At 42.5% G+C, this 27,144-nt stretch overlaps 1 protein-coding gene across 3 annotated transcripts in view; it reads right to left on the bottom strand.

Annotated features, from left to right (window-relative positions):
* The window catches only part of si:dkey-100n23.5, a 293,233-nt gene that overhangs the window by 223,335 nt on the left and 42,754 nt on the right, over window positions 1-27,144 (bottom strand). For all 3 annotated transcript variants that reach the window (XM_068040644.1, XM_068040642.1, XM_068040643.1), the window contains exons 4-5: window positions 21,062-21,118; window positions 20,285-20,345 (exon numbers count right to left, since the gene is read on the bottom strand). In XM_068040644.1, the coding sequence (XP_067896745.1) occupies window positions 20,285-20,345; window positions 21,062-21,118 (118 nt within the window). The remainder of the gene's footprint in view (window positions 1-20,284; window positions 20,346-21,061; window positions 21,119-27,144) is intronic.

Below are 27,144 nucleotides of genomic sequence, written 5' to 3'. Positions count from 1 at the left end.
GTTAGTACCAATATGGACCACGACCTCTGGCTGCTCACCCTCCCCTTTCAGAATGTCCTGCAGCCGCTCCGAAACATCCTTGATCCTAGCACCAGGGAGGCAACATACCATCCTGGAGTCTCGTTTGTGGCCACAGAAATGCCTATCTGCACCCCTTACGATAGAATCCCCTATCACTAGAGCTCTTCCAACCCTTTTCCTCCCCTTCTGTGCAGCAGAGCCCTCCATGGTGCCACGAACCTGGCTGTTGCTGCTTTCCCCTGGGAGGTCATCCCCCCCAACAGTATCCAAAGCGGTATATATGTTTGAGAGGGGGATGGTCACAGGGGACTCCTGCACTACCTGCCTGCTCCTACTACTTCATCTGGTGGTCACCCATCTCTTTCTGCCTGTGCAGCCATTACCTGCAGTGTGACCACCTCACTAAACGTGCTATCCACGACTTCCTCAGCATCGCGGATGCTCCACAGTGAATCCACCCGCAGCTCCAACTCCGTAATGCGGGTAGCCAGTAGCTGCAGATGGATACACTTCCTGCACACATGGTCACCAGGGACACTGGAAGCGTCCCTGATTTCCCACATAGCGCAGGAGGAGCACATCACGGGGCTGAGCTCTCCTGCCATGACGTACTCTTAGGTTAATTAGTTATTCCCTTAATTAAAAAATACTAATTATACTTGGGACCTTGTTCGACCCACTTCAATCTAAAGTCCTTAAAAAAAACCGCTTTCATAGTACTCACCTTATCACCACAGATTTTTTTTTCAACAAAAAAAAACTTTCCCCTTTTTTTTAAGATATTCTAACAGCTGCTACTCACCAACCAATCACCTTGCAGCTCTCCTCTGACGTCACTGTTTGCATTTTTTTTTTCCAAAACTCCGGAGCACTGGAAGAGGTTTGACTGCCCTCCTCTCCACTCCGCTCCCGGAAGGTTTATGTTGACTGCCATTCAATTCACATATTCTCTCTTTGCCAGCCTTATTTTTCTCTTCACCTCCCCTTTCAACTTATTGTATTTGGCCTGGTTCTCAGTTGAAGAATTCACCTGACATGCAGTATACACTCTCTTTTTTTGTTTCATCATAATCTCTATCTCCCTCGCCATCCAAGTAGCCCTATTTTTGGTTCTCCTACCTTTCGTCCTTATTTTCTCAATTTTTAAAAAAATATTTCTGCTTGGTGTTCAGTTTATTTTTGAACTCCTTATTCAGTCAATATTATTTAGACCTTCTCATACAGATGCACTTTCCACAATATTAAAATTGTTTTCTAGTAGTTACATTTTCTCCCATTTCATTTTCTTGTCCCAATTTCCAATTAACCCTCTCTAGAGCTTGTCACATTGTTTGAAAGTTTGCTCTCTTAAAGCCGTGCACAACCATGTTATTTGTGGTCTTGTCTTTAATTACAGTACCAAATTACATTATTTCATTTGGCAAGGTTCGGACTCAGCCCTTCCAAAGTGCTCTTAAATTTTTAGGTCAGTTCTGCACAGTTATGTATATGCATCTAAGTATCCAAGTACACAGATTTTACTTCCAAGAGGGAGAAATATATAGTCCTGTTACAAAATCTGAAAATATCTTTTCCAAATTGGGGAACAAATCCTTTGTTAATTAAAAAAAAAAAATCCTACTTCCAATGAGACTTTCATTGCAGCAGCTTTTTCGGGAGCAGAGAGTGCGAGCAAGTGAGCAGCTGGGAAGGTCAGTTTAAAGTAAACTTAATTTCCTTTTGTTTTCGGCGGAGACCAGGGGGCTGCTGGCTAAGTAAAACCCTATATATTTGGGCCGTTTCTGAACCCAAGACACGACACCTGTAGTGTCTCCCACCCGCCCTCCTGCTCTAACCAAAAAAAAAGGACTTGGTGGTGTGTAGATAAGGTAAGGCTTTTTCTATTTCTCTTTTTTTTATTTTTTTTTATTTTATCATGTGATTGTTTAAAAACTTTTCGTTCCTTTTTCATTTAACTAAGTTTAAGCTTAAGATTAAAAATGGCAGGAGATCTCAGACCCGTGACATGCTCCTCTTGCTCAATGTGGGAGCTCAGGGACATGGCTGATGTCCCTGACTCCTTCACGTGCAGGAAGTGTGTCCATCTGCAGCTCTTGTTAGACCGCATGACGGCTCTGGAGCTGCGGATGGACTCACTTTGGAGCATCCGCGATGCTGAGGAGGTTGTGGATAGCACGTTTAGCGAATTGGTCACACCGCAGATTAGGATTGCTGAGGGAGAAAGGGAATGGGTGACCAAAAGGCAGAGAAAGAGCAGGAAGGCAGCGCAGGTGTCCCCTGCGGTCATCTCCCTCCACAACAGGTATACCGTTTTGGATACTGTTGAGGGAGATGGCTCACCAGGGGAAGGCAGCAGTAGCCAGGTTCATGGCACCGTTGCTGGCTCTGCTGTTCAGAAGGGCGGGAAAAAGATTGGAAGGGCTATAGTCATAGGGGATTCGATTGTAAGGGGAGTAGATAGGCGGTTCTGTGGTCGAAAACGAGACTCCCGAATGGTATGTTGCCTCCCAGGTGCACGGGTCAGGGATGTCTCAGATCGGCTGCAGAACATTCTGAAGGGGGAGGGTGAACAGCCAGTTGTTGTTGTGCACATAGGCACCAATGATATAGGTAAAAAACGGGATGAGGTCCTACAAGCAGAATTTAGGGAGTTAGGAGCCAAGTTAAAAAGTAGGACCTCAGAGGTAGTAATCTCAGGATTGCTACCAGTGCCACATGATAGTCAGAGTAGAAATGAAAGAATAGTCAGGATGAATGCGTGGCTTGAGAGATGGTGTAGGAGGGAGGGGTTCAGATTTTTGGGACATTGGGACCGGTTCTGGGGGAGGTGGGACTATTACAAATTGGACGGTCTACACCTGGGCCAGACTGGAACCAATGTCCTTGGGGGTGCTTTTGCTAACGCTGTTGGGGAGGGTTTAAACTAATGTGGCAGGGGGGTGGGAACCAAATGAGGTCAGTGGAGAGTAAGGATGTAGTAACTAAAGCCTGTAAGGAACTAGATAATGAAGTCAGCGTGACTAAGGGAAAGAGTAGGCAGGGAGCAGATGATGAAAGCAAAGGGACTGGTGGTCTGAGATGTATTTGTTTTAATGCAAGAAGTGTAGTAGGTAAGGCAGATGAACTTAGGGCTTGGATTAGTACCTGGGAGTATGATGTTATTGCTATTACTGAGACTTGGTTAAGGGAAGGGCATGATTGGCAACTAAATATCCCAGGATACCGATGCTTCAGGCGGGATAGAGAGGGAGGTAAAAGGGGTGGAGGAGTTGCATTACTGGTCAAAGAGGATATCACAGCTGTGCTGAAGGAAGGCACTAGGGAGGACTCGAGCAGTGAGGCAATATGGGCAGAACTCAGAAATAGGAAGGGTGCGGTAACAATGTTGGGGCTGTACTACAGGCCTCCCAATAGCGAGCGTGAGATAGAGGTACAAATATGTAAACAGATTATGGAAAGCTGTAGGAGCAACAGGGTGGTGGTGATAGGAGATTTTAATTTTCCCAACATTGACTGGGATTCACTTAGTGTTAGAGGTCCAGATGGAGCAGAATTTATAAGGAGCATCCAGGAGGGTTTTCTAGAGCAGTATGTAAATAGTCCAACTCGGGAAGGGGCCATACTGGACCTGGTGTTGGGGAATGAACCGGGCCAGGTGGTTGACGTTTCAGTAGGGGACTACTTTGGGAATAGTGATCACAATTCCGTAAGTTTTAGAATACTCATGGACAAAGACGAGAGTGGTCCTAAAGGAAGAGTGCTAAATTGGGGGAGGGCCAACTATACCAAAATTTAGCAGGAGCTGGGGAATGTAGATTGGGAGCAGCTGTTTGAAGGTAAATCCACATTTGATATGTGGGAGGCTTTTAAAGAGAGGTTGATTAGCGTGCAGGAGAGACATGTTCCTGTGAAAATGAGGGGTAGAAATGGCAAGATTAGGGAACCATGGATGACAGGTGAAATTGTGAGACTAGCTAAGAGGAAAAAGGAAGCATACATAAGGTCTAGGCGGCTGAAGAAAGACGAAGCTTTGAAAGAATATCGGGATTGTAGGCGCAATCTGAAACGAGGAATTAAGAGGGCTAAAAGGGGTCATGAAATATCTTTAGCAAACAGGGTTAAGGAAAATCCCAAAGCCTTTTATTCATATATAAGGAGCAAGAGGGTAACTGGAGAAAGGATTGGCCCACTCAAGGACAAAAGGAGGAAAGTTATGCGTGGAGTCAGAGAAAATGGGTGAGATTCTAAACGTGTACTTTGCATCGGTATTCACTGAGGAGAGGGACATGACGGATGTTGAGGTTAGGGACAGATGTTTGATTACTCTAGGTCAAGTCGGCATAAGGAGGAAGGAAGTGTTGGGTATTCTAAAAGGCATTAAGGTGGACAAGTCCCCAGGTCCGGATGGGATCTATCCCAGGTTACTGTGGGAAGCGAGAGAGGAAATAGTTGGGGCCTTAACAGATATCTTTGCAACATCCTTAAACACGGGTGAGGTCCCGGAGGACTGGAGAATTGCTAATGTTGTCCCCTTGTTTAAGAAGGGTAGCAGGGATAATCCAGGTAATTATAGACCGGTGAGCCTGACGTCAGTGGTAGGGAAGCTGCTGGAGAAGATACTGAGGGATAGGATCTATTCCCATCTGGAAGAAAATGGGCTGATCAGTGATAGGCAACATGGTTTTGTGCAGGGAAGGTCATGTCTTACCAACTTAATAGAATTCTTTGAGGAAGTGACAAAGTTGATTGATGAGGGAAGGGCTGTAGATGTCATATACATGGACTTCAGTAAGGCATTTGATAAGGTTCCCCATGGTAGGCTGATGGAGAAAGTGAAGGCGCATGGGGTCCAAGGTGTACTAGCTAGATGGATAAAGAACTGGCTGGGCAACAGGAGACAGAGAGTAGCAGTGGAAGGAAGTTCTCAAAATGGAGACGTGTGACCAGTGGTGGTCCACAGGGATCCGTGCTGGGACCACTGTTGTTTGTGATATACATAAATGATTTGGAGGAAAGTATAGGAGGTCGGATTAGCAAGTTTGCAGACGACACTAAGATTGGTGGAGTAGCAGATACTGAAGGGGACTGTCAGAGAATACAGCAGAATATAGAAAGACTGGAGAGTTGGGCAGAGAAATGGCAGATGGAGTTCAATCAGGGCAAATGCGAGGTGATGCATTTTGGAAGATCCAATTCAAAAAGAACTATACAGTAAATGGAAAAGTCCTGGGGAAAATTGATGTACAGAGAGATTTGGGTGTTCAGGTCCATTGTTCCCTGAAGGTGGCAACGCAGGTCAAGAAGGCATACGGCATGCTTTCCTTCATCGGACGGGGTATTGAGTACAAGAGTTGGCAGGTCATGTTACAGTTGTATAGGACTTTGGTTCGGCCACATTTGGAATACTGCGTGCAGATCTGGTCGCCACATTACAAAAAGGATGTGGATGCTTTGGAGAGGGTGCAGAGGAGGTTCACCAGGATGTGGCCTGGAATGGAGAGCGCTAGCTATGAAGAGAGGTTGAGTAGATTAGGATTATTTTCATTAGAAAGACGGATGTTGAGGGGGAACCTGATTGAGGTGTACAAAATCATGAGAGGTATAGACAGGGTGGATAGCAAGAAGCTTTTTCCCCCAGAGTGGGGGATTCAATTACAAGGGGACATGAGTTCAAAGTGAAAGGGGAAAAGTTTAGGGGGGATATGCGTGGAAAGTTCTTTACGCAGAGGGTGGTGGGTGCAAGGAACGCATTGCCAGTGGAGGTGGTAGACGCGGGAACGATAGCGTCTTTTAAGATGTATCTAGACAGATACATGAATGGGCAGGAAGTAAAGAGATACAGACCCTTAGATAATAGGCGACAGGTTTAGATAGAGGATTTGGATCGGCGTAGGCTTGGAGGGCCGTAGGGCCTGTTCCTGTGCTGTAATTTTCTTTGTTCTTTGAGACAAGAACTGATAGAACTTGTGGTATTTTCCCATTTAATGTTCAACTTTAAATGACATCGGCTGTGACCTTAATTGGAAAAGGTTAACAGCTTAGCTTCATTCATTAACAGACATGTGAACACCACACAGTGCCTTCCTTCTCTGCTACTGCAACCTGATATAGCAGCATCAGTTTGTTTAAAAAAAAAAGTACTCTGAAGAGGAAAAGTAAAGTTTTGCATACACTGAAAATTCTAGTTTACACTACTAACTTAGTAACCTAAATACAGCAGCTAAAACTTTGCATTGAGCACTGTGTGATATATATTTAATATAGAGAAAAAAACTATTCATTCTTATAGAAGTTTTAATTGGAGCTGTCACTGTGCATCTGGGTCTATCCGATTGCCTATTGGTCCAGAATAATACAGTACTTAACAAAAATGCCAAGGATTACTCACCTCCTAAATTTTATAATCCTAAAATGTTTATGGAGCCAACTGAAAGTGCAGCATATTGCACATTCAAAGGTCAATGGCACAGAGTGATAAAATATCATTTCATACGTCAACCTTCCACTCACTAAGTAATTTCAGCCACAACATGGTAGCAAAGTGTGGGTGGGTAAAGGAAGAAAATGGGCAGTAACGCTTTGGACATGTTAATTATAACTAAAATTGTATTAAAAAGATAATTTTCATTAGCTAACATTATGGTATGACTATAATTAAGCAAAAATTCAACAAAAAATACAAACTGTTAACCAAAAGTATAATCTATATAGATATATTAAAATCACTCCATCCCATTACCAGTCATTATTAGTTATCCACGTTAATGGCGTGCACACCCCAATATGTTTGTAAAATACCTATGACACCTGTACATGATGCTCTAATAGGACGTACCTATTTAAAGCACTCAACCCTTATGTCATGTTTTTCAGTTACTAAAGCCTCTCATTCTGTGCAATTCCCTATTTAAAAAAGATGCTTGCAGACTGTCTGCAGTTCTGAATATTGGCCACGGGATGTCGCTATACCAATTTGAGTTCTCAAAGTCATCGAACAGGAAAGTTTTTAAAAAAAACTTTTTATGTTAAATATTTTACAATTCAAGATCTTTAATTTTGTTTCATTTTGACCCTACAGATGACCACACAATAAAAGTTCAAATCCCTTGGGCATACACAGCTGGAAGTGCACCATATTCAGGCCAATGTTGCCAATTTTCCAGCTAAGCTCTGTTCATAACCTCGTTCATTCACAACATGCTGCCCTGTTTCTTCATTTTCCATATGTGACTGAATGCATTGCTTATGCATCGGAGATACTGGAGCTCCCTCAGCAAATCTGATCACAGCATTTCCTAGACTCTGATAAATTTGCTAAATTAATTATTTTATTTTGAACAGTAGAATGCTAGATGTCACCAAATCCTAATCCCAAGTGAAATAATGCCACCCCCTATCCCATGAGATCTTTTGTCATCCTCATCCCTCGACTTACTCATCATCTTTATCTCGTTTCTTTCCTATACTTGCTGAAGTAGTTTGCTAGCCTCATTGTGCTATCTCACTCCGCACCACGCCTCAAACCCGCAAATGTATCCCCTTTTCCCCTACTCTGCCCTTTATCCCCATCTTCTCACTATCCCCTTTTCTCCACTTCCCTCTTTTTCTTCTCTCCTACTCTCCCCTTCCCCCTCCCCAGCTGTCTAACTCGGTTTGACCTGATGACAGAACTTGGTCTAGACTCCCTTGCCGGGAATTTCCTTGGGGTTTCTCTCAATTGGCTGCTGTGACTTGGTAGAAGATCAGTGAAAACCCCTTTTAAGCCTGTCTGAAGTTACATCAGCTGATGGTGAGAAATCCCAACTATATGCTTGGTGTTTGTGCACAATAGCACACAAGGTCAGCAAGTATTTCATTAAGATTAGCACGTTTGTCATGGCTGTTTCGACTTCTACTGAAAGTCATATTCTGGTTCCAAAAATACCATTTAATACTTTAGTTACCCCTCTCAGCCTTCTCGTCTCTAGGCTGTAGAGATTAAGCTTCTCTAATCTTTCCTCTAAACTCATCCCTCTACACGGTATCTTCTTGTTACTCTTCTCTACAACCTCTCCAATGTGTACGTATCTCTTTTGCACTATTATTGTTGGGGCTTTGTGGGACCATGTGATAGAACACTATATCTTTTAACTTGTTGATTATCAACGGCATGACAGATGTACTAGTAGTTAAAAATAATTGAATACCATGAGTGTTCAGCCCCTGGAATCAAGTTGAGTATAAATTCTCACCTTCAGAAGAGGAGAGAGACACAGGGGGAAAAAAAAGTGTTTGGAGAGGGTATAGTACTGCCATCATTAAGCAAAGCTAAGAGCACTCGAGCAACTTTAGCCTATTCTCGAATAGGATGAAAACCAGGTGAGCCCTAAAAAGGGTAGATGATCCACTCCACCCCATCACCACCAAGTAGAAAATTATCCCAGTAAGCAGCTAATTCCTACAACAGAATTGTTCACCTCAAATATAATCTTCACCAATTTTCCTTTCCAGTATGCTGATAATCAGAGAGCAAGAAAATCTAGCCATCTGTTTATATACTGAACTTTTTACCCCCAGGCTATTTAATTCCTTCAATGCAAATGGTACCAACTAGTCTTGTATTCTGAATAAAATTGAAAAAAATTGAGATCATGGTCTAACAGTACAAACAATGTTGACTGACTTTCCAGAGACCGTAGATTCATTAATACCTTAGTTAGTTACATTTGATGAACTCCAGTTATATGTTCCATGCATTTACAAAGATATTACACAGATAGAGGAGCTATGCAAGCCCAGAACATGTAATTCCTAGATTTTTGCAGTCAATTTATTTTTGGTTGCTGGAAGTTTGTAAAACAATGTTTTCACTTTTTTCTGAGAGATTGTCAGAGGATCTCAAACTAAAAATAGCATGTAAAACACAGTTGTCAAAAAAACAAACTGAAGTACGTGGTTTAGCAAATAATGCCCAATTGTGATCTATTTGTTTTAAATATGTTCATTTGCAATTCAAATAAAAATTGTAGGCTGATACAAAAAAATGTTATCATCTTAGAAGAGCAAAGAACTGTTTGTACACAACCAAGTGTATATTTTTCTCAACTACGCAATGCTTCAGTCCTGCAGATTGTGCACAAGGTCTCAAGATTTATAACAATTCGAATTTATATGTCGTCTTTAATGTAATAAAATGATTCAAGGTGCTTCACAAGAGCTTTATGAAACAAAATCTGACACCATGCCACGCAAGGAAATACTAGGACAGATGACAAAGTATGGTTAAAGAGGTAAGTTTTAAGGAGTGTCTTAAAGGAGGTAGACAGACAGAGAGATTTAGGGAGGGAATTCAAGAGTTTAGGGCCCAGGCAGCTGGCAATAGGAGAGCAATTAAAACTGGGGATGAGCAAAAGGTCAGATTTGGAGGAGCACAGAGATCTCAGAGGGCTGTAGGAGGTTGCTGATGTAGGTAGGAGCAAAGCTGTGGAGGGATTTGAAAGCAAGGCTGTGAATTTTAAAATTGAGGCATTGTCCGACCCAGAGCAGTAATGGGTGAACAGGACTAGGTGAGAGTTAGGGCACAGGCAGCAGAGTTTTGGATGAGCTCAACTTTACGGAGGGTGGAAGATGAGAGGCCAGCCAGAACAGCATTGGAATAGTCAAGTCTAAAGGCAACAAAAGCATGGATGAAGTATTCAGCAGATGATGAGCTGAGATGGGGCAGAGTAAAGCGATGATACGGAGGTGGAAGTAGGTGAACTTTGTGAGATGTGGTTGGAAGCTCAGCTCTGGATCAAATACGACAGCGAGGTTGTGAACAATCTTGTTTAGTCCCAGACAATTGGCAGGGAGTCGGTGGCTAGGGAACGGAGTTTGTGGTGGGGAGTTTAAAGCGATTTGAATTTTTCTGCTGAGTAATCAGGCATTAAACCAGATTTAGCTTTTTTTAAAATGCGTTTACACAGTTGTTTGACATAAGCAAATCCTCAATTGGTTCAAAAACTCAACGTCTTACTGCAATATTTGGTAAAATAAAAGCCACTGATATAAAATAATCACACATATTTGAGGGCAGATTTAGAAATCCTATACTTAGAATGCAGAGCTGTGATTGAAGGAAACAGTGGTTTGAGATAGGGCTTCAGTAGTGTAGCCCAGATTTTCTGTCAGGCATTACCATTGAGTGCAGTTCCCTGCTGGGAGCGCAGTATCACTGAATTTATATTTTTGGTTTATTCAAAGAAACTGTTCCTACAAAATATAAACTGGCTAACGGCATTTTTATAACGTAGTCTCCTAGTAGCTAGTGTTATGTTTAGAACTTATTCAATTGGAAATTAGATAACTGCACAATGAACACTGGCTACTACTTAGTCAATGAACTGATCATTCAGGATTACAGCTAGAAACATAGAAAATATGAGCAGGAGTAGGCCATTTGGTCCTTTGGGCCTGCTCCACCATCCAAAAAATGATCATGACTGATTGTCTTGATCCCTTTGGCATGATGAAATATGTCTATCTCCTTCTTGAATATATTTAATGGCATGGCCTCCACTGCCTTCTGCAGTAGAGAATTCCACAGGTTCACCACCCTGACAGTGAAGAAATTGCTCTTCATCTCAGTTCCAAATGGCATACCCTGTATCCTGAGACTGTGATCCCTGGTTCTGGACTCCCCAGCCATCAGGAACATCCTCCCTGCATCTAGTCTGTATAGTCCGGTTAGAATTTTATAGGTTTTTATGAGATCCCCTCTCATTCTTCTAAACTCTAGTGAATATAGGCCTAGTCGACCCAATCTCTCCTCATACGTCAATCCTGTCATCCCAGGAATCAGCCGAGTAAATCTTTTCTGCACTCCCTCCAAGGCAAGAACATCCTTCCTAAGATAAGGAGACTAAAACTGCACACAATGCTCCAGATTGCACACAATATTCCAGCTACACTTTAAAAATCAGATAACACAAAAACTACAAAGGCGTTCAAGCATATCCCCCACCTAGAGCCTATATTAACACAACTGTATTATGGTTAATACAAGTCCTAAACAAGCAATTGTATTTCATTAACAGGATTAAAATTTGAAATTACAAACGATAATTGTTATATTCACTAGTACCAGATGCTTGACGTTATGCAATTATATTAGAAAGTCTACCATTCTCTTTTTTTAAATTTGTGCAGGTTTCTATTGGCACAGGACAATTTACACAAGATAATAGGAAAAGTCAAGGACAAGGGGAGACCATTTGGCCCATCAAGTCTCAGTTCGCCAGCATTCAAGCTCTCACAAGGGTCAGTGGTGGCTCAGTGGCAGCCCTCTTGGCTTTAAGGTCAAAACTTCAAACCCCACTCCAGCCACTTAACCTTATAATTTAGGCAGTCATATCAGGAGCACTGCATTATCAGGGGTGCTGACTTTCGGGTGACATGTTAAATTGAGCTACTGTATGCCCTCTCAAGTGGATGTACAAGATCTCATGGCACTATTTGAAGAAGAGCAGGGAATTTCTTTAGGTGACCTGGCCACCTTTTATCCCTCAACTAACACTACCAAAGGCAAATACTCACTGCTGTTTGTGAGACCATACTATGCCAAATTAACTATTGGGTTTCCCTACATTATGACATTGACTAGAAAATATTTCATTAGGATGTCCTGAGGATGTAAAAGGCACTACATAAATGCAGGTTCTTGCTTTCTTTTTGTAGCTGAGGATGAGAAAGGTACTATATAAACGCAGGCTCTTGCTTTCTTTTTGTAGCTGTGCATCCAACTGTGCTTTGAATTCCTCCAATGTCTATGTCTCTATCACCTTGTCTGGCACATCATTCAAGATATTGCTCATCCTTTGTATAAATAACAGGAAAGGAGAGCATAGGAAAGGATAAAGTAAGGGAGGACATTGATGGCAAGGCAATAAATAGAGTTATAGAATAGGAGTCCAAAGAGATGATTACACAAAGTGAGAGGAAATCCCATCAAAAATGAGTTAAAATGTCTGTACGGCAATGCTCACAGCGTCCGTAATGAAACACAGGAGCTGCAGGCAATCAAGCATTGGGAGGAACCAGAGATGGTAGGAATTACTGAGACATGGCTACAGAAAAATGGGGACTGGGGGGAATTAAACATCGCAGGTTGTAATATCTTCAGAAGATAGATAGAGGGGGAAAAAGGAAGGTGGAGTAGCTGTACTTATTAGGCATCACGCAACAGTAGAAAAAAGGAACACAAAAATAGAATCCATATGGATAGAGATAAAAGGCAATAAAGGATCAATCACACTAATAGGTGCGGTCTACAGACCACTTAAATAGTGGAAGCCAGATGGAGGAAGAAATATGCAGACAAATTAGGAAAAAAATAATCATAAGGGGTTTCAACTACTCCGATATTAATTGGACAGGAGAGGTAGGTAAAGGGGATAAGGGAATGAAGTTCTTACAATGTTAACAGGACTACTTTCGAACCCAAAATGCAAAAAGCCCAACAAGGGAAGATTCACTATTGGATCTAGTAATGGAGAATGAACCACAGCAGCTAAGAGAGAAGTAAAAGTAGGGGAACATTTAGGCAAACGTGACCCTAATATGATACGCTTTAAGATGATAATAGAGAAGAATATATGAATGACAAAAAGCAGGAGAAAAGCTGGATTTTAAAAGGGGCTGAGAATAGAACTTGGGGAAATAAAATGGGCAACAATATTGGCAAACAACAATGGTAAGCATTGAAATCAGTGTTCAACAGAGTGCAGGAAAAATATATTCCGTTAAAAGGAAAGAACTAACTAAACACTAGTGAGACTCCCTGAATGAATAAAGACATAAAGGAACAACTGAGGGTTAGGAAAGAGGCATACATTAAGTTCATAGAGCATGGGAGTGCACAATAAGAGAGAATACGAAGAGATTAGGAGTGAAATCAAAAAAGCAATTAGGAAGGCAAAGAGGAAGTTATGAAGGAACGTTAAACAAAATGGAAAAATATTTTAAGGGATAGACAGGATAATACCACAGCTAACGACAGAAAGATGGCAGAAATATTAAATAATTATTTTACTTCAGTAATTTACCAGGGAGAAAAAAAAGGTAGACATGACATTGAATGATTAGATGAGTAATAAGAGAAGTGCATTTAAAATAAAAAAAGAGGACGTATTGAATAAACTAATCAAACTCAAAGAGGATAAAACCCTGGTCTGGTTGGATTGCCTCCACACATTTTAAAAGAATCTAGGGAAGAGATAGCAAATGCACTACGACACATACTTAATTCATTCGAAAAAGATGTAGTGCCAGAGGACTGGCAGATAGCTAATGTAATTCCTACATTTAAGAAGGGGAACAGAGCATTCCCAGGGAATTATGGACCAGTCGGCTTAACATCGGTGATAGGAAAAATAATGAATCTCTACTAAAGGAGAGAATAGAAAAATATCTAGAAAAGAAAAATATAATAATGAATAGTCAGCATGAGTTTCAAAAGAAAGAGTAAACAATGGTGATGCAGTAGATGCAATTTATCTGGATTTTCAAAAGGCCTTCACTAAGGCGCCCCATAATAGACTAATGAATAAAAGGCCAGAGAATGCAGAGTCGGGACAAATGGAAGGATGGATTGTTAGCTAGCTCCAAGACAGAAAGCAAAGAGTCAGAGTAAAGGGTAGTTATTCAGAGTGGCAGAAGATGGGAAGTGGTGCTCCACAAGGATCAGTGCTGGGATTACTGTTGATCACAATTCACATTATTGATTTGGACTTTGGAATCAAAAACAGAATTTCTAAATTTGCAATGACACCAAATTGGGGTCGGGAGGATAGTCAATATTGAGGAGGACTGCAACAAATTACAAGATAATATTAATAAACTTGCTAAAAGGCCAAATAATTGGCAAATAAAGTTTAAGATGGATAAATGTGAGGCATGACGTTTTGGTAGGAAGAATAGGGAGGTCCCTTATTACTTAGACAGTGCAAGTCAAGGTGGGGTAGAAGAATCAAGGGATCTCAGAGTACAAATACACTGACCACTAAAGGTTGCACCATAGCTTAGCAAGGCCATTTGAAAAAAAGCCAACCCAGTGCTCGGCTTTATTTCTAGAGGGACAGAATTAAGAAGTAGGGAGGTTATACTAAACCTGCATCAAACTTTGGTTAGACCACACTTAATACGTGCATTCTGGTCACCATATTATAAAAAGCATATAGAGTCACTGGAGAGGGTGCAGAGAATATTTACAAGGATGATACCAGAAATGCGTGGGTATACATATCAGGAAAGAACGAACAGGCTGGGTCTTCGTTTGCTTGAAAAAAAGACGGCAGAGGGGTGACCTAATAGAGGTCTTTAAAATAATGAATAGTTTTGATAAAGTGGATAGAGATTGTTTCCACTTGTGGGGAAGAGCATAACTAGAGGTCATCAGTATCAGATAGTCACCCAGGTATCCAATAGGGAATTCAGAAGAAACTTCTTTACCCAAAGAGTGATGAGAATGTGGAATTCGTTACCACAGGGAGTGGTTGAAGCGAATAGTACAGATGCATTTAAGGGGAAACTAGATAAGCATACAAGGAAGGGAATAGAGGGTTAGGATGGCGGATTTACATGAGGAAAGATGGGAGGAGGCTCGAGTGAAGCATACACGCTGGCATGGAATGGTTGGGCTGAATGGCCTGTTTGAGCCGTATATCATGTGCAATCCTATGTAAAAAAGGTTCTTCTGGTGTCTGCTCTAAATTAGCTTTCATGCAAAATTGTCCTATGGAGTCTTCTAAAAATGTTGACCTTTCTTTTGGCACATACTTTATTCCTTTTATACAAACGGTCATCTTCAATGAGGTGACACGCTGGGGCGAAGATAAATAATCATCTGTGAGAACTTGTTTTCATTTAATGCTTTTTGTCTTCTCCTGTACAATTTATATGCAGTGACCAATCTTATCATCAACTTGTATTTATATAGTGCCTTTAATTTCTTTTATTTTTTCATGCGATGTGGACATCGCTGGCAGGCCAGCATTTGTTGCCCATCCCTAATTGCCCTTGAACTGTGCGGCTTGCAAAGCCATTTCAGAGGGCAGTTAACAGTCAACCATATTCTTGTGGGTCTGAAGTCACACGGAGCCCAGACCAGGTAGGGACGGCAGATTTCCTTCCCTAAAAGGACATTCGTGAACCAGATGGGTTTTTTTCAATAATCGATGATAGTTTCATGGCACCATTACTGGGATGAGCTTTCAATTCCAGATTTTTTATTAATTGAATTTAAATTCCACCAGCCACTGTGGTGGAAATTGAACCTGTCTCCTCAGGGCATTAGCCTGGGCCTCTGGATTACTAGTCCAGTTATATTACCACAAAGCCACCATCTCCCCCTAATGTAATGTAATAAAATGCTCCAACACACTTCACAGGAGTGTTATAAAGCAAAATTTGACATCGAGCCACATAAGGAGATATTAGGACAGACGACCAAAAGCTTGGTCAAAGAGGTAGGGTTTAAGGAGTGTCCTAAAAGGAGGTAAGAGACAGAGAGGCAGAGAAGTTTTGGGAGGGAGTTCCAGATCTTAGGTCCTTGGCAACTGAAGGCATGACAACCAATGGTGGAACGATTAAAAACGGGGATGCTCAAGAGGCCAGAATTAGAGGAGTGCTGATATCTCAGAGGACTGGAGGACATTACAGAGATAGGGAGGGGTGAGGTCATGGAGGGATTTGAGAACAAAGGGTGTGAATTTTAAGAATTAAGGTATTGCTTAAACAAAAGCCAATGCAGGTCAGTGAGCACAGGGGTGATGAGTGAACAAGACTAGTTGTGATTTAGGACATGGGTAGCAGAGATTCAGCTGACCTCCAGTTTACGGAGGTGTCACGGAACCATATTTATTTTCTCCTTGAATTAAAACAGTGTGCCTTTAAGACAGAGAAGCTTTTGGATTTCTGAGACACACTGTGCCAACTGCATTTTGTTACCTAGGCCACAGCAGGAGAAAGAGAGAGGTCATGTGGTATAATGTTTCGATTTGACTGTGTAAAACTGGCAAAAACCGATCCGAACCAGACACCAGCGAGGCATGCTACTGAAAAGAGCTGTTTATTCTCTCTCAGCAGAAATTCTACAAGGAGCTACAGGCCAGGTTAATTGCCTGAGAAAAGAAAGCCTTTTTTTTTTGTAGAGACCATTGGTATTGCTGAAGGTAGCAAAACTCCTTTTCTTTAGTTCCAAGCCAGGAAGTATTTGTTTCAAGATTGAATCGGTCTTGACTGATTGTATTTTCTGAAATTCGCCAGTGGTCTTGATGCCTGCTGCAGCCTAAGTGTTTTGAGGGCCTATTAAGAACAGACTATTTGATCAAATCTGTGTTGAGACTTTGAGTAGCATTTGATTATTTTCACATTAGAATACCTCACCCATCAGGAATGGAAACCACAAAGACAGACTTATTTATTCTCAAGAAACAGCTAATTTTTTAAAAACATCATTTTAAAAAAAAAAAACAGCTCTTAATGTCTCAGGGTTATTTGTTAACCGTGATTTTTGAACGTTTGTGTGTGAATGGGGGAAGTTAGGTTAAAATAAGTCGTTATAAGGTCTTTAGACATAGGTTTATCTTTTTAGTTTTTTAAATAAATAGTTAATTTGTTGTTGTCTAAAGTTACATGGTTTGGTCTGTTTTATCCTGGTGGTTAAGAGAGTGTTTAATTTGGCTGTTTTCCGGTTGGGTGAGAAAACCTTAATATGCTGCGACCTGTGGAGTAATGAGACTGAATTGACAGTGCATCTCTCCCACCTTGGTCGTAACAGTCGGTAGAACATGGGAGACCAGCCAGCAGCGCGTTGGAATAGTCAAGTCTAGAGGGTTTCAGCAGCAAATGAATTGAGGCAGGGATTGAATCAGGTGATGTTATGGAGTTGGAAATAGGCAGTCTTGGTAACGGTGCGGATATGTGGTCAGAAGCTCATTCTGGGGTCAAATATGACACCAAGGTTGCTAACAATCTGGTTCATAGGAACAGCAGAAGGCCAGTTAGCCCCTCAAGATTGTTTCACCATTCAATATTATGGCTGATCAATTAACAATCGACCTAGCATCAACTTCCTTTAGCGGAAGAGAGTTCCAAATTTCTACGACACTTTGTATATGGAAGTGTTTCCTAACAGCACTCCTGAAAGGTCTGGCTCTAATTTTTAGACTATTCCCCCTAGCCTTAGACGCCCCAACCAGTGGAAATAGTTTCTTTCTACCTACTCCTATCTACTCCCCTTAACATAGTGAAACTTTTGATCAAACCACCCCTTAACCTTTTAATCTGAGGTTCAACCTAAAACAGTTGCCAAGGCGAGGGACAGAGTCAGTGGCTAGGGAACAGAGTTTGGCACGGGGACCTAAGACAATGGCTTTGATCTTCTCAATATTTAAAAATAAGGGAAACTGCTGCTCATGCAGTTCTGGATGCCGGACAAGCAGTATAACAATTTAAAGACAATGGAAAGGCTAAGAGAGATGGTGGTGTTGTACAGCTGGGTGCCGTCAGCGTATATGTGGAAACTGATGCTGCGTTTTCTGATGAGGTCACCAAGTGGTAGCATGTAGACAAGAAATAGGAGTGGGCCAAGGATAGATCCTTGTACAATACAAGCATGAATACACTGCTTCCATGTGTCACGCTAAAAAACGCTAAAGCAATCTTTGGAAACAAAGCTTACTTCTGTATTTCCCAGGTTCTGCCTTATGAATCGGTTTGCCTAAAAAGCATACGGTGGATAGCCTGTTAAGTTCTAACCCAGACCTGGGAACATAAGCTCCATAAAGTGACAAGCTTCTTGATGGCCCAGTAGATAACTGAAGTTCCTGATGCAGCTCTGATGCAGCCAGCCCTTTGTGTCTCAGGGTTAATACACATTCTTCTGCCCAGGTTAGGAAAAAAACAAAAGTCATTAGCCAGAATTCCTGCCTCTGATAGTTACTGAAGTTGAAATTACCCTGCTTGGACCATAATGAGCAGTAATTTCAGAAATGCTGTATACTGTTCAAAATCCTGTTCAAGGAAAATAGTTTCTGTGTAGAACACCAACAACTTTTTCTTCATTCATGGATGTGGGTGTTGCTGGCAAGGTCAGCATTTATTGCCCATCCCCCTTGCCCTTGAGAAGGTGGAGGTGAGCCATCTCCTTGAACTGCTGCAGTCTGTATGATAAACGTACTCCCACAGTGTTGTTAGGGAGGGAGTTCCAGAATTTTGACCCAGTGATGATGATGAAGGAATGGCAATATATTTCCCTGACAGGATGGTGCACGACTTGGAGGGGAACTTGCTGTGTTCCCATGCGCCCGTCGTCCTTGTTCGTTGAGGTGGCAGAGGTCAAGGAATTGCTGTTGAAGAAGCTTTGATGAATTGCTGCAGTGCATCGTGTAAATGGTGCACACTGGGGCCACAATGCGTCAGTGGTAGAGGGAGTGAATGTTTAAGGCGGTGGATGCACTGTCAATCAAGCAGGCTGCTTTGTACTGAATGATGTTGAGCTTCAGTTTTGATGGAGCTGCGCTCATCCAAGCAAGTGAACAGTCTTTCATCACACTCCTGGCTTGTGTCTTGTAGATGGTAGAAAGGCTTTCGGGAATCAGGAGGCAAGTCAGTCGCTGCAGAATACCCAAAGTCTGACCTGCTCTTTTAGCCATGGTATTTATGTGGCTGGTCCAGTGAAGTTTCTGCTCAATGGTGACCTCCAGGATGTTAATGGTAAGGAAGTCAATGATGATAATGCCATTGAAATTCAAGGGGAGGTGTTTAAACACTTTGTTAGAGCTGGTCACTTGTGTGGCATGTATGTTACGTGCCACTTATCAAGCCTGAATGCTGTCCAACTCTTATGATTCATTCATGGGATGTGGGCGTCGCTGGCTAGGACAGCATTCATTATCCATCCCGAATTGCCCTTGAGAAGGCGGTGGTGAGCTGCCTTCTTGAACCGCTACAGTCCGTGTGGGGTAGGTACACCCACAGTGCTGTTAGGAAGGGAGTTCAAGGATTTTGATCCAGCAACAGTGAAGGCAGTGAAGGAACAGCGATATAGTTCCAAGTCAGGATGGTGTGTGGCTTGGAAAGGAATTTGCAGATGGTGGTGTTCCCATGATCTGCTGCCCTTGTCCTTCTAGGTGGTAGAGGTCAAACATACAGCAGGGAGATATCAATAGACTAGTCACGTGGGTGGAACAGTAGCAAATGGAGTTCTCTCTGGAGAAGTGTGAGGTAATGTATTTAGGGAAGACTAATAAGACAAGGGAATACATAATAAACAGTAGGATACTGAGAAGTGTAGAGGAATAGAGGGACTTTGGAGCGCATGTCCACAGATTCCTGAAGGTAGCAGGGCAGATAGGTAAAAGTGGTCAAGAAAGTATACGGGATCCTTGCCTTTATTAGCTGAGGCATAGAATATAAGAGCTGGGAGGTTATGCTGGAACTGTATAAAACACAAGTTAGGTCACAGCTGGAGTACTGCGTGCAGTTCTTGTCAATTCACTATAGGAAAGATGTAATTACACTAAAGAGAGAACAGAGGAGATTTATGAGGATGTTGCCTGGATTGGAGAATTTTAGTTATGATGAAAGATTGGATAGGCTAGAGCCATTTTCCTTGGAACAGTGAAGGCTAAAGGGGAGATCTAATTGAAAGTATAAAATTATGAGGGGTCTAGGTAGAGTGAATAGGAAGGTCCTATTCCCCTTGGCTGAGGGGTTCATAACCAGGGGACATAGATTTAGGGCAAAAGGGAGAAAGTTTAGAGGAAATTCAACTGAAAATGTTTTCACCCAGAGGGTGGTGAGGATCTGGAACTCACTGCCTGAAAGGGTGGTGGAGGCAGAAACCCTCATAAGACTTGAAAAAAAATACTTGGATATGTACTTGAAGTGCTGTAACCTACAGGGCTATGGACCAAGAGCTGGCAAGTAGGATTAGGCTGGAAGGCTCCTTGCTGGCAGCACAGACACGATAGAGCAAATAGCCGCCTTCTGTCCTGTAAATTTCTATGATTCTAGAAGCAGCAGTTTCCTACATTACACAGTGCCTACACTTCAACAAGTATTTTATTGGCTCCAAAGTTCTTTGGGACATCCTGAGGTCATGAAAGTCACTAGACAAATGCTAGTCTTTCTTTTAGAGAGAGGAAATACACAAGTGTTGCTTGATGTTAAGTGTATTATCAAACTAGAAATCAGCATAACAAGTTTTGGGTATACTGCATCTGAAAAGAAGCACAGCACTCACCAAAATACGTAAGCCACCAGGCCTGAAAGTTGCAAAGAACACCATCTGGGATAACCTCTCCCTGTTACAAAAGGCAAGTTAACACAGCTGAGTAGAAACCAAATCAATTTCAAAATATGCAAATCACTGGTTTCATTTTAAATAAATACACATTTACCATCGCAAACAAACTTACTTCTAGTTAGTTTAAAAAAACAACCCAAGCATTATGACTAAAGAAACTGTATTTTAAAGCTTCTAAAATCTTCAAAATTATTGCTACACTATATTAAAAAGACACACACTTAAAAGTTTGCTGTTTGGTACAAATTTGTATTTTTTTTATACAATAGTTTGGTAAATAACCAATTTTATAAAAATGGCAATGAAACTATTTTGGGTTAATGAGAGTTCATAAAGATTTTCTCATACAGTACCTTCAAATCGTGTTTACATAAAATATACAATTTAAAAACGTAAATGCACATACTAGCTCTGTTTATTTAGGATTAGATATTTAAAAACCTTTCTAGTATTATTAGCCAGAAATGTGTCAGCATAGTTTATTTCTATCGCAAATCATTTCTGTTTAAATACAATAAAGGATATAATACTAGAACATTTTCATTTTTCTGTAAATTGTTGTCACAAAGAAAATGATTAACAGTTATACAACTGGTTGTTGATTATAAAGCACTAGAATAACGAACAAATTTTATCATACAAGTTCTGAGGATTTCAGACCGAAAAAAAAGTCTATCAAATGCGTATTGTCTGTTAAAGGTATTATCCACTTACCATCAGATAGGCGATACTGTCAAATAATGCAGCCACAGTCAGGCTCAGGATCATTTTCTATTGGGAGAGAGACCAGAACTAACATTAGGAAACTAATATACTATCCTTTAATCATTTCTAAAGCCAATTGACCATAGAAATCCCTTCTGTGCTACACTTGCTGAAGCAAGATTTATACTGTCTCAAAGCATGGTACCCTGCCTTGTAATGACGACTCCCAGGCATTTTCCTGAGCTTCTTCCTCTTGAACAGCAGCCAATATGAAAAAAAAATCACCTTTGAGCTGTTGAAGGCCTTCAAAACCTGAAGCAGCAGCACACATATTACTCTCCCCTGCCACTGCACCCACCACCCCCAACCACTCACCCCACCAACCCTGAAATGAAAGCCACATAGGAGATGGTAACTGCACCTTGCTCTTGCCCACTTCATTCTGATGACCTGAACTTGGAAATGCAGCCTAGTTCATCAAAATTCAAATTGGGTATCTGCACACTCCATACCACCTGACTCACGCTTGGCTACTTTGCCTCCACAAAACTAACATATTATTACAATAGAAACCCCGGAGTGGTTAATAGGGTGGTGAAAAAGGCCTTTATCAATCGAGGCATAGATTACAAAAGCAAGGAGGTCATGTTGGAGTTGTATAGAACTTTGGTAAGGCCACAGCTGGAGTACTGTGTGCAATTCTGGTCGCCACATTATAGGAAGGATGTGATTGCACTGGAGGGGGTGCAGAGGCGATTCACCAGGATGGTGCCTGGGATGGAACATTTAAGCCATGAAGAGAGGCTGGATAGGCTTGGGTTGTTTTCGCTGAAGCAGCGAAGACCGAGGGGTGACCTGATCGAGGTGTACAAGATTGTGAGGGGCATGGACAGGGTGGATAGGGAGCAGCTGTTCCCCTTAGTTGAAGGGTCAGTTACGAGGGGACACAAGTTTAAGGTGAGGGGCAGGAGGTTTAAGGGGGATTTGAGGAAGAACTTTTTTACCCAGAGGGTGGTGAGGGTCTGGAATGCACTGCCTGGGAGGGTGGTAGAGGCGGGTTGCCTCACATCCTTTAAAAAGTACCTGGATGAGCACTTGGCACGTCATAACATTCAAGGCTATGGGCGAAGTGCTGGCAAATGGGATTAGGTAGACAGGTATCTTTAATGCATCAGTGCAGACTCGATGGGCCGAAGGGCCTCTTCTGCTCTATTATTCTGTGATTCTGTGAATGCAGTAATCTACTTTTGAGAGCTCAGATATTGCTCAAAAACTACTCACACTTTGTTTTCTTGGTTTATGACATCATCTAAGTGTCTCTGACTGGATTACTGCCTTGCAATCACTTCTAGCGATTCACTATTTTCTGCACAACTGCCTGCTAAAAAATGGGTGAGGAGTAAAAATTGCATTAAATATCATTTGGCTGCTTTTCTCAATTCCCTTCTCATGATATTTGAGAACTTTTATCCTGGTCAAGATCAGAGGTAAAGGAAATGAAATATTTCATCATATCAATATCAAACATATAGCATAGCCAGCCAGCTGCAATGATGGTACAGCTCCTATTAGCCAACAACAAAACAGAATTGATGATTATGGTTTAGTTCTGAAACAATCCAGACATTAGACTGGTACACCTTTTAGATAAAAAGACAATCCTGGTGCAATTTGGCTGTGGACAATATTTACAGAATTTCCACAAAAAATGCTTTAGTATAAACAGAATTTTAATTCATCAAGCTCTGGAGCCATGTCTGTTAATCAAAATATTAATATTGAAATAATTAAAATAATATTGATATTTTTTAAACTATTACAACAGGTTGATAGAATATGGTATCATTGTACTGCAGTTAAAATTCTAGCAATATTAATGTTTTTTTAAAAAAAAATCTTCCCACTTCCACAATTTTTGTGGTGTGAATTTTACTAAATCTCATTAAAGTAATTCCACATGCATGGAAATTGCACAGAACCTGTATCTTAGCACTATATGTGCATGCACTAACTGACTGCAATACTGGTGCCAACATGAAAAAAGGAAAGAAGGTACCAGCCCTTCGCTTTGCAAGCTGGAACGTCAGAACTATGTGTCCTGGCCTGTCGGAAGACCTTACACAAATCAACGATTCTCGGAAGACCGCCATCATTAACAACGAGCTCAGTAGATTCAATGTGGACATTGCAGCACTTCAGGAGACTCGCCTCCCCGCGAGTGGCTCTCTAGCAGAGCAAGACTACACCTTCTTCTGGCAGGGCAGGGATCCTGAAGAACCAAGACAGCATGGAGTGGGCTTCGCCATCAGAAACTCCTTGCTCAGCATGATAGAGCCTCCCTCAAATGGCTCGGAACGCATACTGTCCATCCGACTGCTCACCACCTCTGGTCCAGTACACCTACTCAGCATCTATGCTCCAACACTCTGCTCCCCACCTGAAGCTAAAGACCAGTTCTATGAACAACTCCATAACATCATTAGCAGCATCCCCAACACCAAACACCTATTCCTGCTGGGGGACTTTAATGCCAGGGTTGGGGCCGACCATGACTCATGGCCCTCCTGCCTTGGGCGCTATGGCGTTGGAAGGATGAATGAGAACGGGCAGAGACTGCTTGAGTTGTGTACCTATCATAACCTCTGCATCACCAACTCGTTCTTTCACACTAAACCCTGTCACCAGGTTTCATGGAGGCACCCAAGATCACGTCGTTGGCACCAGCTAGACCTCATTGTCACAAGGCGAGCCGCCTTAAACAGTGTTCAAATCACACGCAGCTTCCACAGTGCGGACTGCGACACTGACCACTCCCTGGTGTGCAGCAAGGTTAGACTCAGACCAAAGAAGTTGCATCATTCCAAGCAGAAGGGCCACCCGCGCATCAACACGAGCAGAATTTCTCACCCACAGCTGTTACAAAAATTTCTAAATTCACTTGTAACAGCCCTTCAAAACACTCCCACAGGGGATGCTGAGACCAAGTGGGCCCACATCAAAGACGCCATCTATGAGTCAGCTTTGACCACCTACGGCAAAAGTGCGAAGAGAAATGCAGACTGGTTTCAAACTCATAATGAAGAGCTGGAACCTGTCATAGCCGCTAAGCGCATTGCACTGTTGAACTACAAGAAAGCCCCCAGCGATTTAACATCCGCAGCACTTAAAGCAGCCAGAAGTACTGCACAAAGAACAGCTAGGCGTTGCGCAAACGACTACTGGCAACACCTATGCAGTCATATTCAGCTGGCCTCAGACACCGGAAACATCAGAGGAATGTATGATGGCATGAAGAGAGCTCTTGGGCCAACCATCAAGAAGATCGCCCCCCTCAAATCTAAATCGGGGGACATAATCACTGACCAACGCAAACAGATGGACCGCTGGGTTGAGCACTACCTAGAACTGTACTCCAGGGAGAATGCTGTCACTGAGACTGCCCTCAATGCAGCCCAGCCTCTACCAGTCATGGATGAGCTGGACATACAGCCAACCAAATCGGAACTCAGTGATGCCATTGATTCTCTAGCCAGCGGAAAAGCCCCTGGGAAGGACAGCATTACCCCTGAAATAATCAAGAGTGCCAAGCCTGCTATACTCTCAGCACTACATGAACTGCTATGCCTGTGCTGGGACGAGGGAGCAATACCCCAGGACATGCGCGATGCCAACATCATCACCCTCTATAAAAACAAAGGTGACCGCGGTGACTGCAACAACTACCGTGGAATCTCCCTGCTCAGCATAGTGGGGAAAGTCTTTGCTCGAGTCGCTCTGAACAGGCTCCAGAAGCTGGCCGAACGCGTCTACCCTGAGGCACAGTGTGGCTTTCGTGCAGAGAGATCGACCATTGACATGCTGTTCTCCCTTCGTCAGATACAGGAGAAATGCCGTGAACAACAGATGCCCCTCTACATTGCTTTCATTGATCTCACCAAAGCCTTTGACCTCGTCAGCAGACGTGGTCTCTTCAGACTACTAGAAAAGATCGGATGTCCACCAAAGCTACTAAGTATCATCACCTCATTCCATGACAATATGAAAGGCACAATTCAACATGGTGGCTCCTCATCAGAGCCCTTTCCTATCCTGAGTGGTGTGAAACAGGGCTGTGTTCTCGCACCCACACTTTTTGGGATTTTCTTCTCCCTGCTGCTTTCACATGCGTTCAAATCCTCTGAGGAAGGAATTTTCCTCCACACAAGATCAGGGGGCAGGTTGTTCAACCTTGCCCGTCTAAGAGCGAAGTCCAAAGTACGGAAAGTCCTCATCAGAGAACTCCTCTTTGCTGACGATGCTGCTTTAACATCTCACACTGAAGAGTGCCTGCAGAGTCTCATCGACAGGTTTGCGTCTGCCTGCAATGAATTTGGCCTAACCATCAGCCTCAAGAAAACGAACATCATGGGGCAAGACGTCAGAAATGCTCCATCCATCAATATTGGCGACCACACTCTGGAAGTGGTTCAAGAGTTCACCTACCTAGGCTCAACTATCACCAGTAACCTGTCTCTAGATGCAGAAATCAACAAGCGCATGGGTAAGGCTTCCACTGCTATGTCCAGACTGGCCAAGAGAGTGTGGGAAAATGGCGCACCGACACGGAACACAAAAGTCCGAGTGTATCAGGCCTGTGTCCTCAGTACCTTGCTCTACGGCAGCGAGGCCTGGACAACGTATGCCAGCCAAGAGCGACGTCTCAATTCATTCCATCTTCGCTGCCTTCGGAGAATACTTGGCATCAGGTGGCAGGACTATATCTCCAACACAGAAGTCCTTGAAGCGGCCAACACCCCCAGCTTATACACACTACTGAGTCAGCGGCGCTTGAGATGGCTTGGCCATGTGAGCCGCATGGAAGATGGCAGGATCCCCAAAGACACATTGTACAGCGAGCTCGCCACTGGTATCAGACCCACCGGCCATCCATGTCTCCGCTATAAAGACGTCTGCAAACGCGACATGAAATCGTGTGACATTGATCACAAGTCGTGGGAGTCAGTTGCCAGCATTCGCCAGAGCTGGCGGGCAGCCATAAAGACAGGGCTAAATTGTGGCGAGTCGAAGAGACTTAGTAGTTGGCAGGAAAAAAGACAGAGGCGCAAGGGGAGAGCCAACTGTGCAACAGCCCCGACAAACAAATTTCTCTGCAGCACCTGTGGAAGAGACTGTCACTCTAGAATTGGCCTATATAGCCACTCCAGGCGCTGCTCCACAAACCACTGACCACCTCCAGGCGCATATCCATTGTCTCTCGAGATAAGGAGGCCCAAAAGAAAAAAAGAACTGGTGCCACCAACTTGGTTTTCTTCCAATAACCAATCATTTGAAATATAATGGAATTCTCTTTTATATCGCACAGAATTATACAGCATAGGTGGCCATTTGCCTACCCTGCATGTGCCAGTTCTTTGAAAGAGCAATCTTAGTTGTACAACACTGCTCTTTTCCCAAAGCCTTGCAATTTTTACCTTTTCAAGTATATAACCTATTATTTTCTGTAATAACTATTGAATCTGCTTGAACCACCTGTTCAGGCAGTGTGTTCTGGATAACACACCGCATTTTAAAAAAATCATCTCTGTACTGGTTCTTTTGCCAATTACCTTAAATCTGTGTCCTCTAATTACCGACCCTCCTGCCAGTGGAAACAGTTTCTCCCAAATTACTCTGTCAAAACGCTTCATAATTCTGAATACCTCTGTTAAACATTTCCTGAACCTCTAAGGAGAACAATCCCAACTTCTCTAGTCTCTTCACAAAACTATAGTCCCTTATCCCTGGTACATTCTAGTGAATCTCCTTTGCACCCTACAGTGGAGTCCTATTTTATAATCACTCTTTGTAGATCCCATGTGCTTGTGGAATTTTCATCAATTGCGTAGATAAGTTTCATACTTGTGAGACTGCGTCACAGTACGAGTGAGCAGTGCTGCTCAATGGCACTTTAAAATAGCTGAAAAGTAAACAGCTAATCAATCAACTGTTTAATCTCTCGTTCCTAATGCACTTTCCCATTTATTTGCAAGCCAAAGCTGGTAGTTGAGCACAACACTGCTCAGTGCTCACCAGTCCTTTAAACAGATCAGCTG

The sequence above is a fragment of the Heterodontus francisci genome, chromosome 10 (assembly GCF_036365525.1).
Source record: "Heterodontus francisci isolate sHetFra1 chromosome 10, sHetFra1.hap1, whole genome shotgun sequence".
NCBI classification, from domain to species: Eukaryota; Metazoa; Chordata; class Chondrichthyes; order Heterodontiformes; family Heterodontidae; genus Heterodontus; species Heterodontus francisci.
Note: the sequence above shows the minus strand (reverse complement) of the source record. Positions and strands in the feature narration are given on the sequence as shown.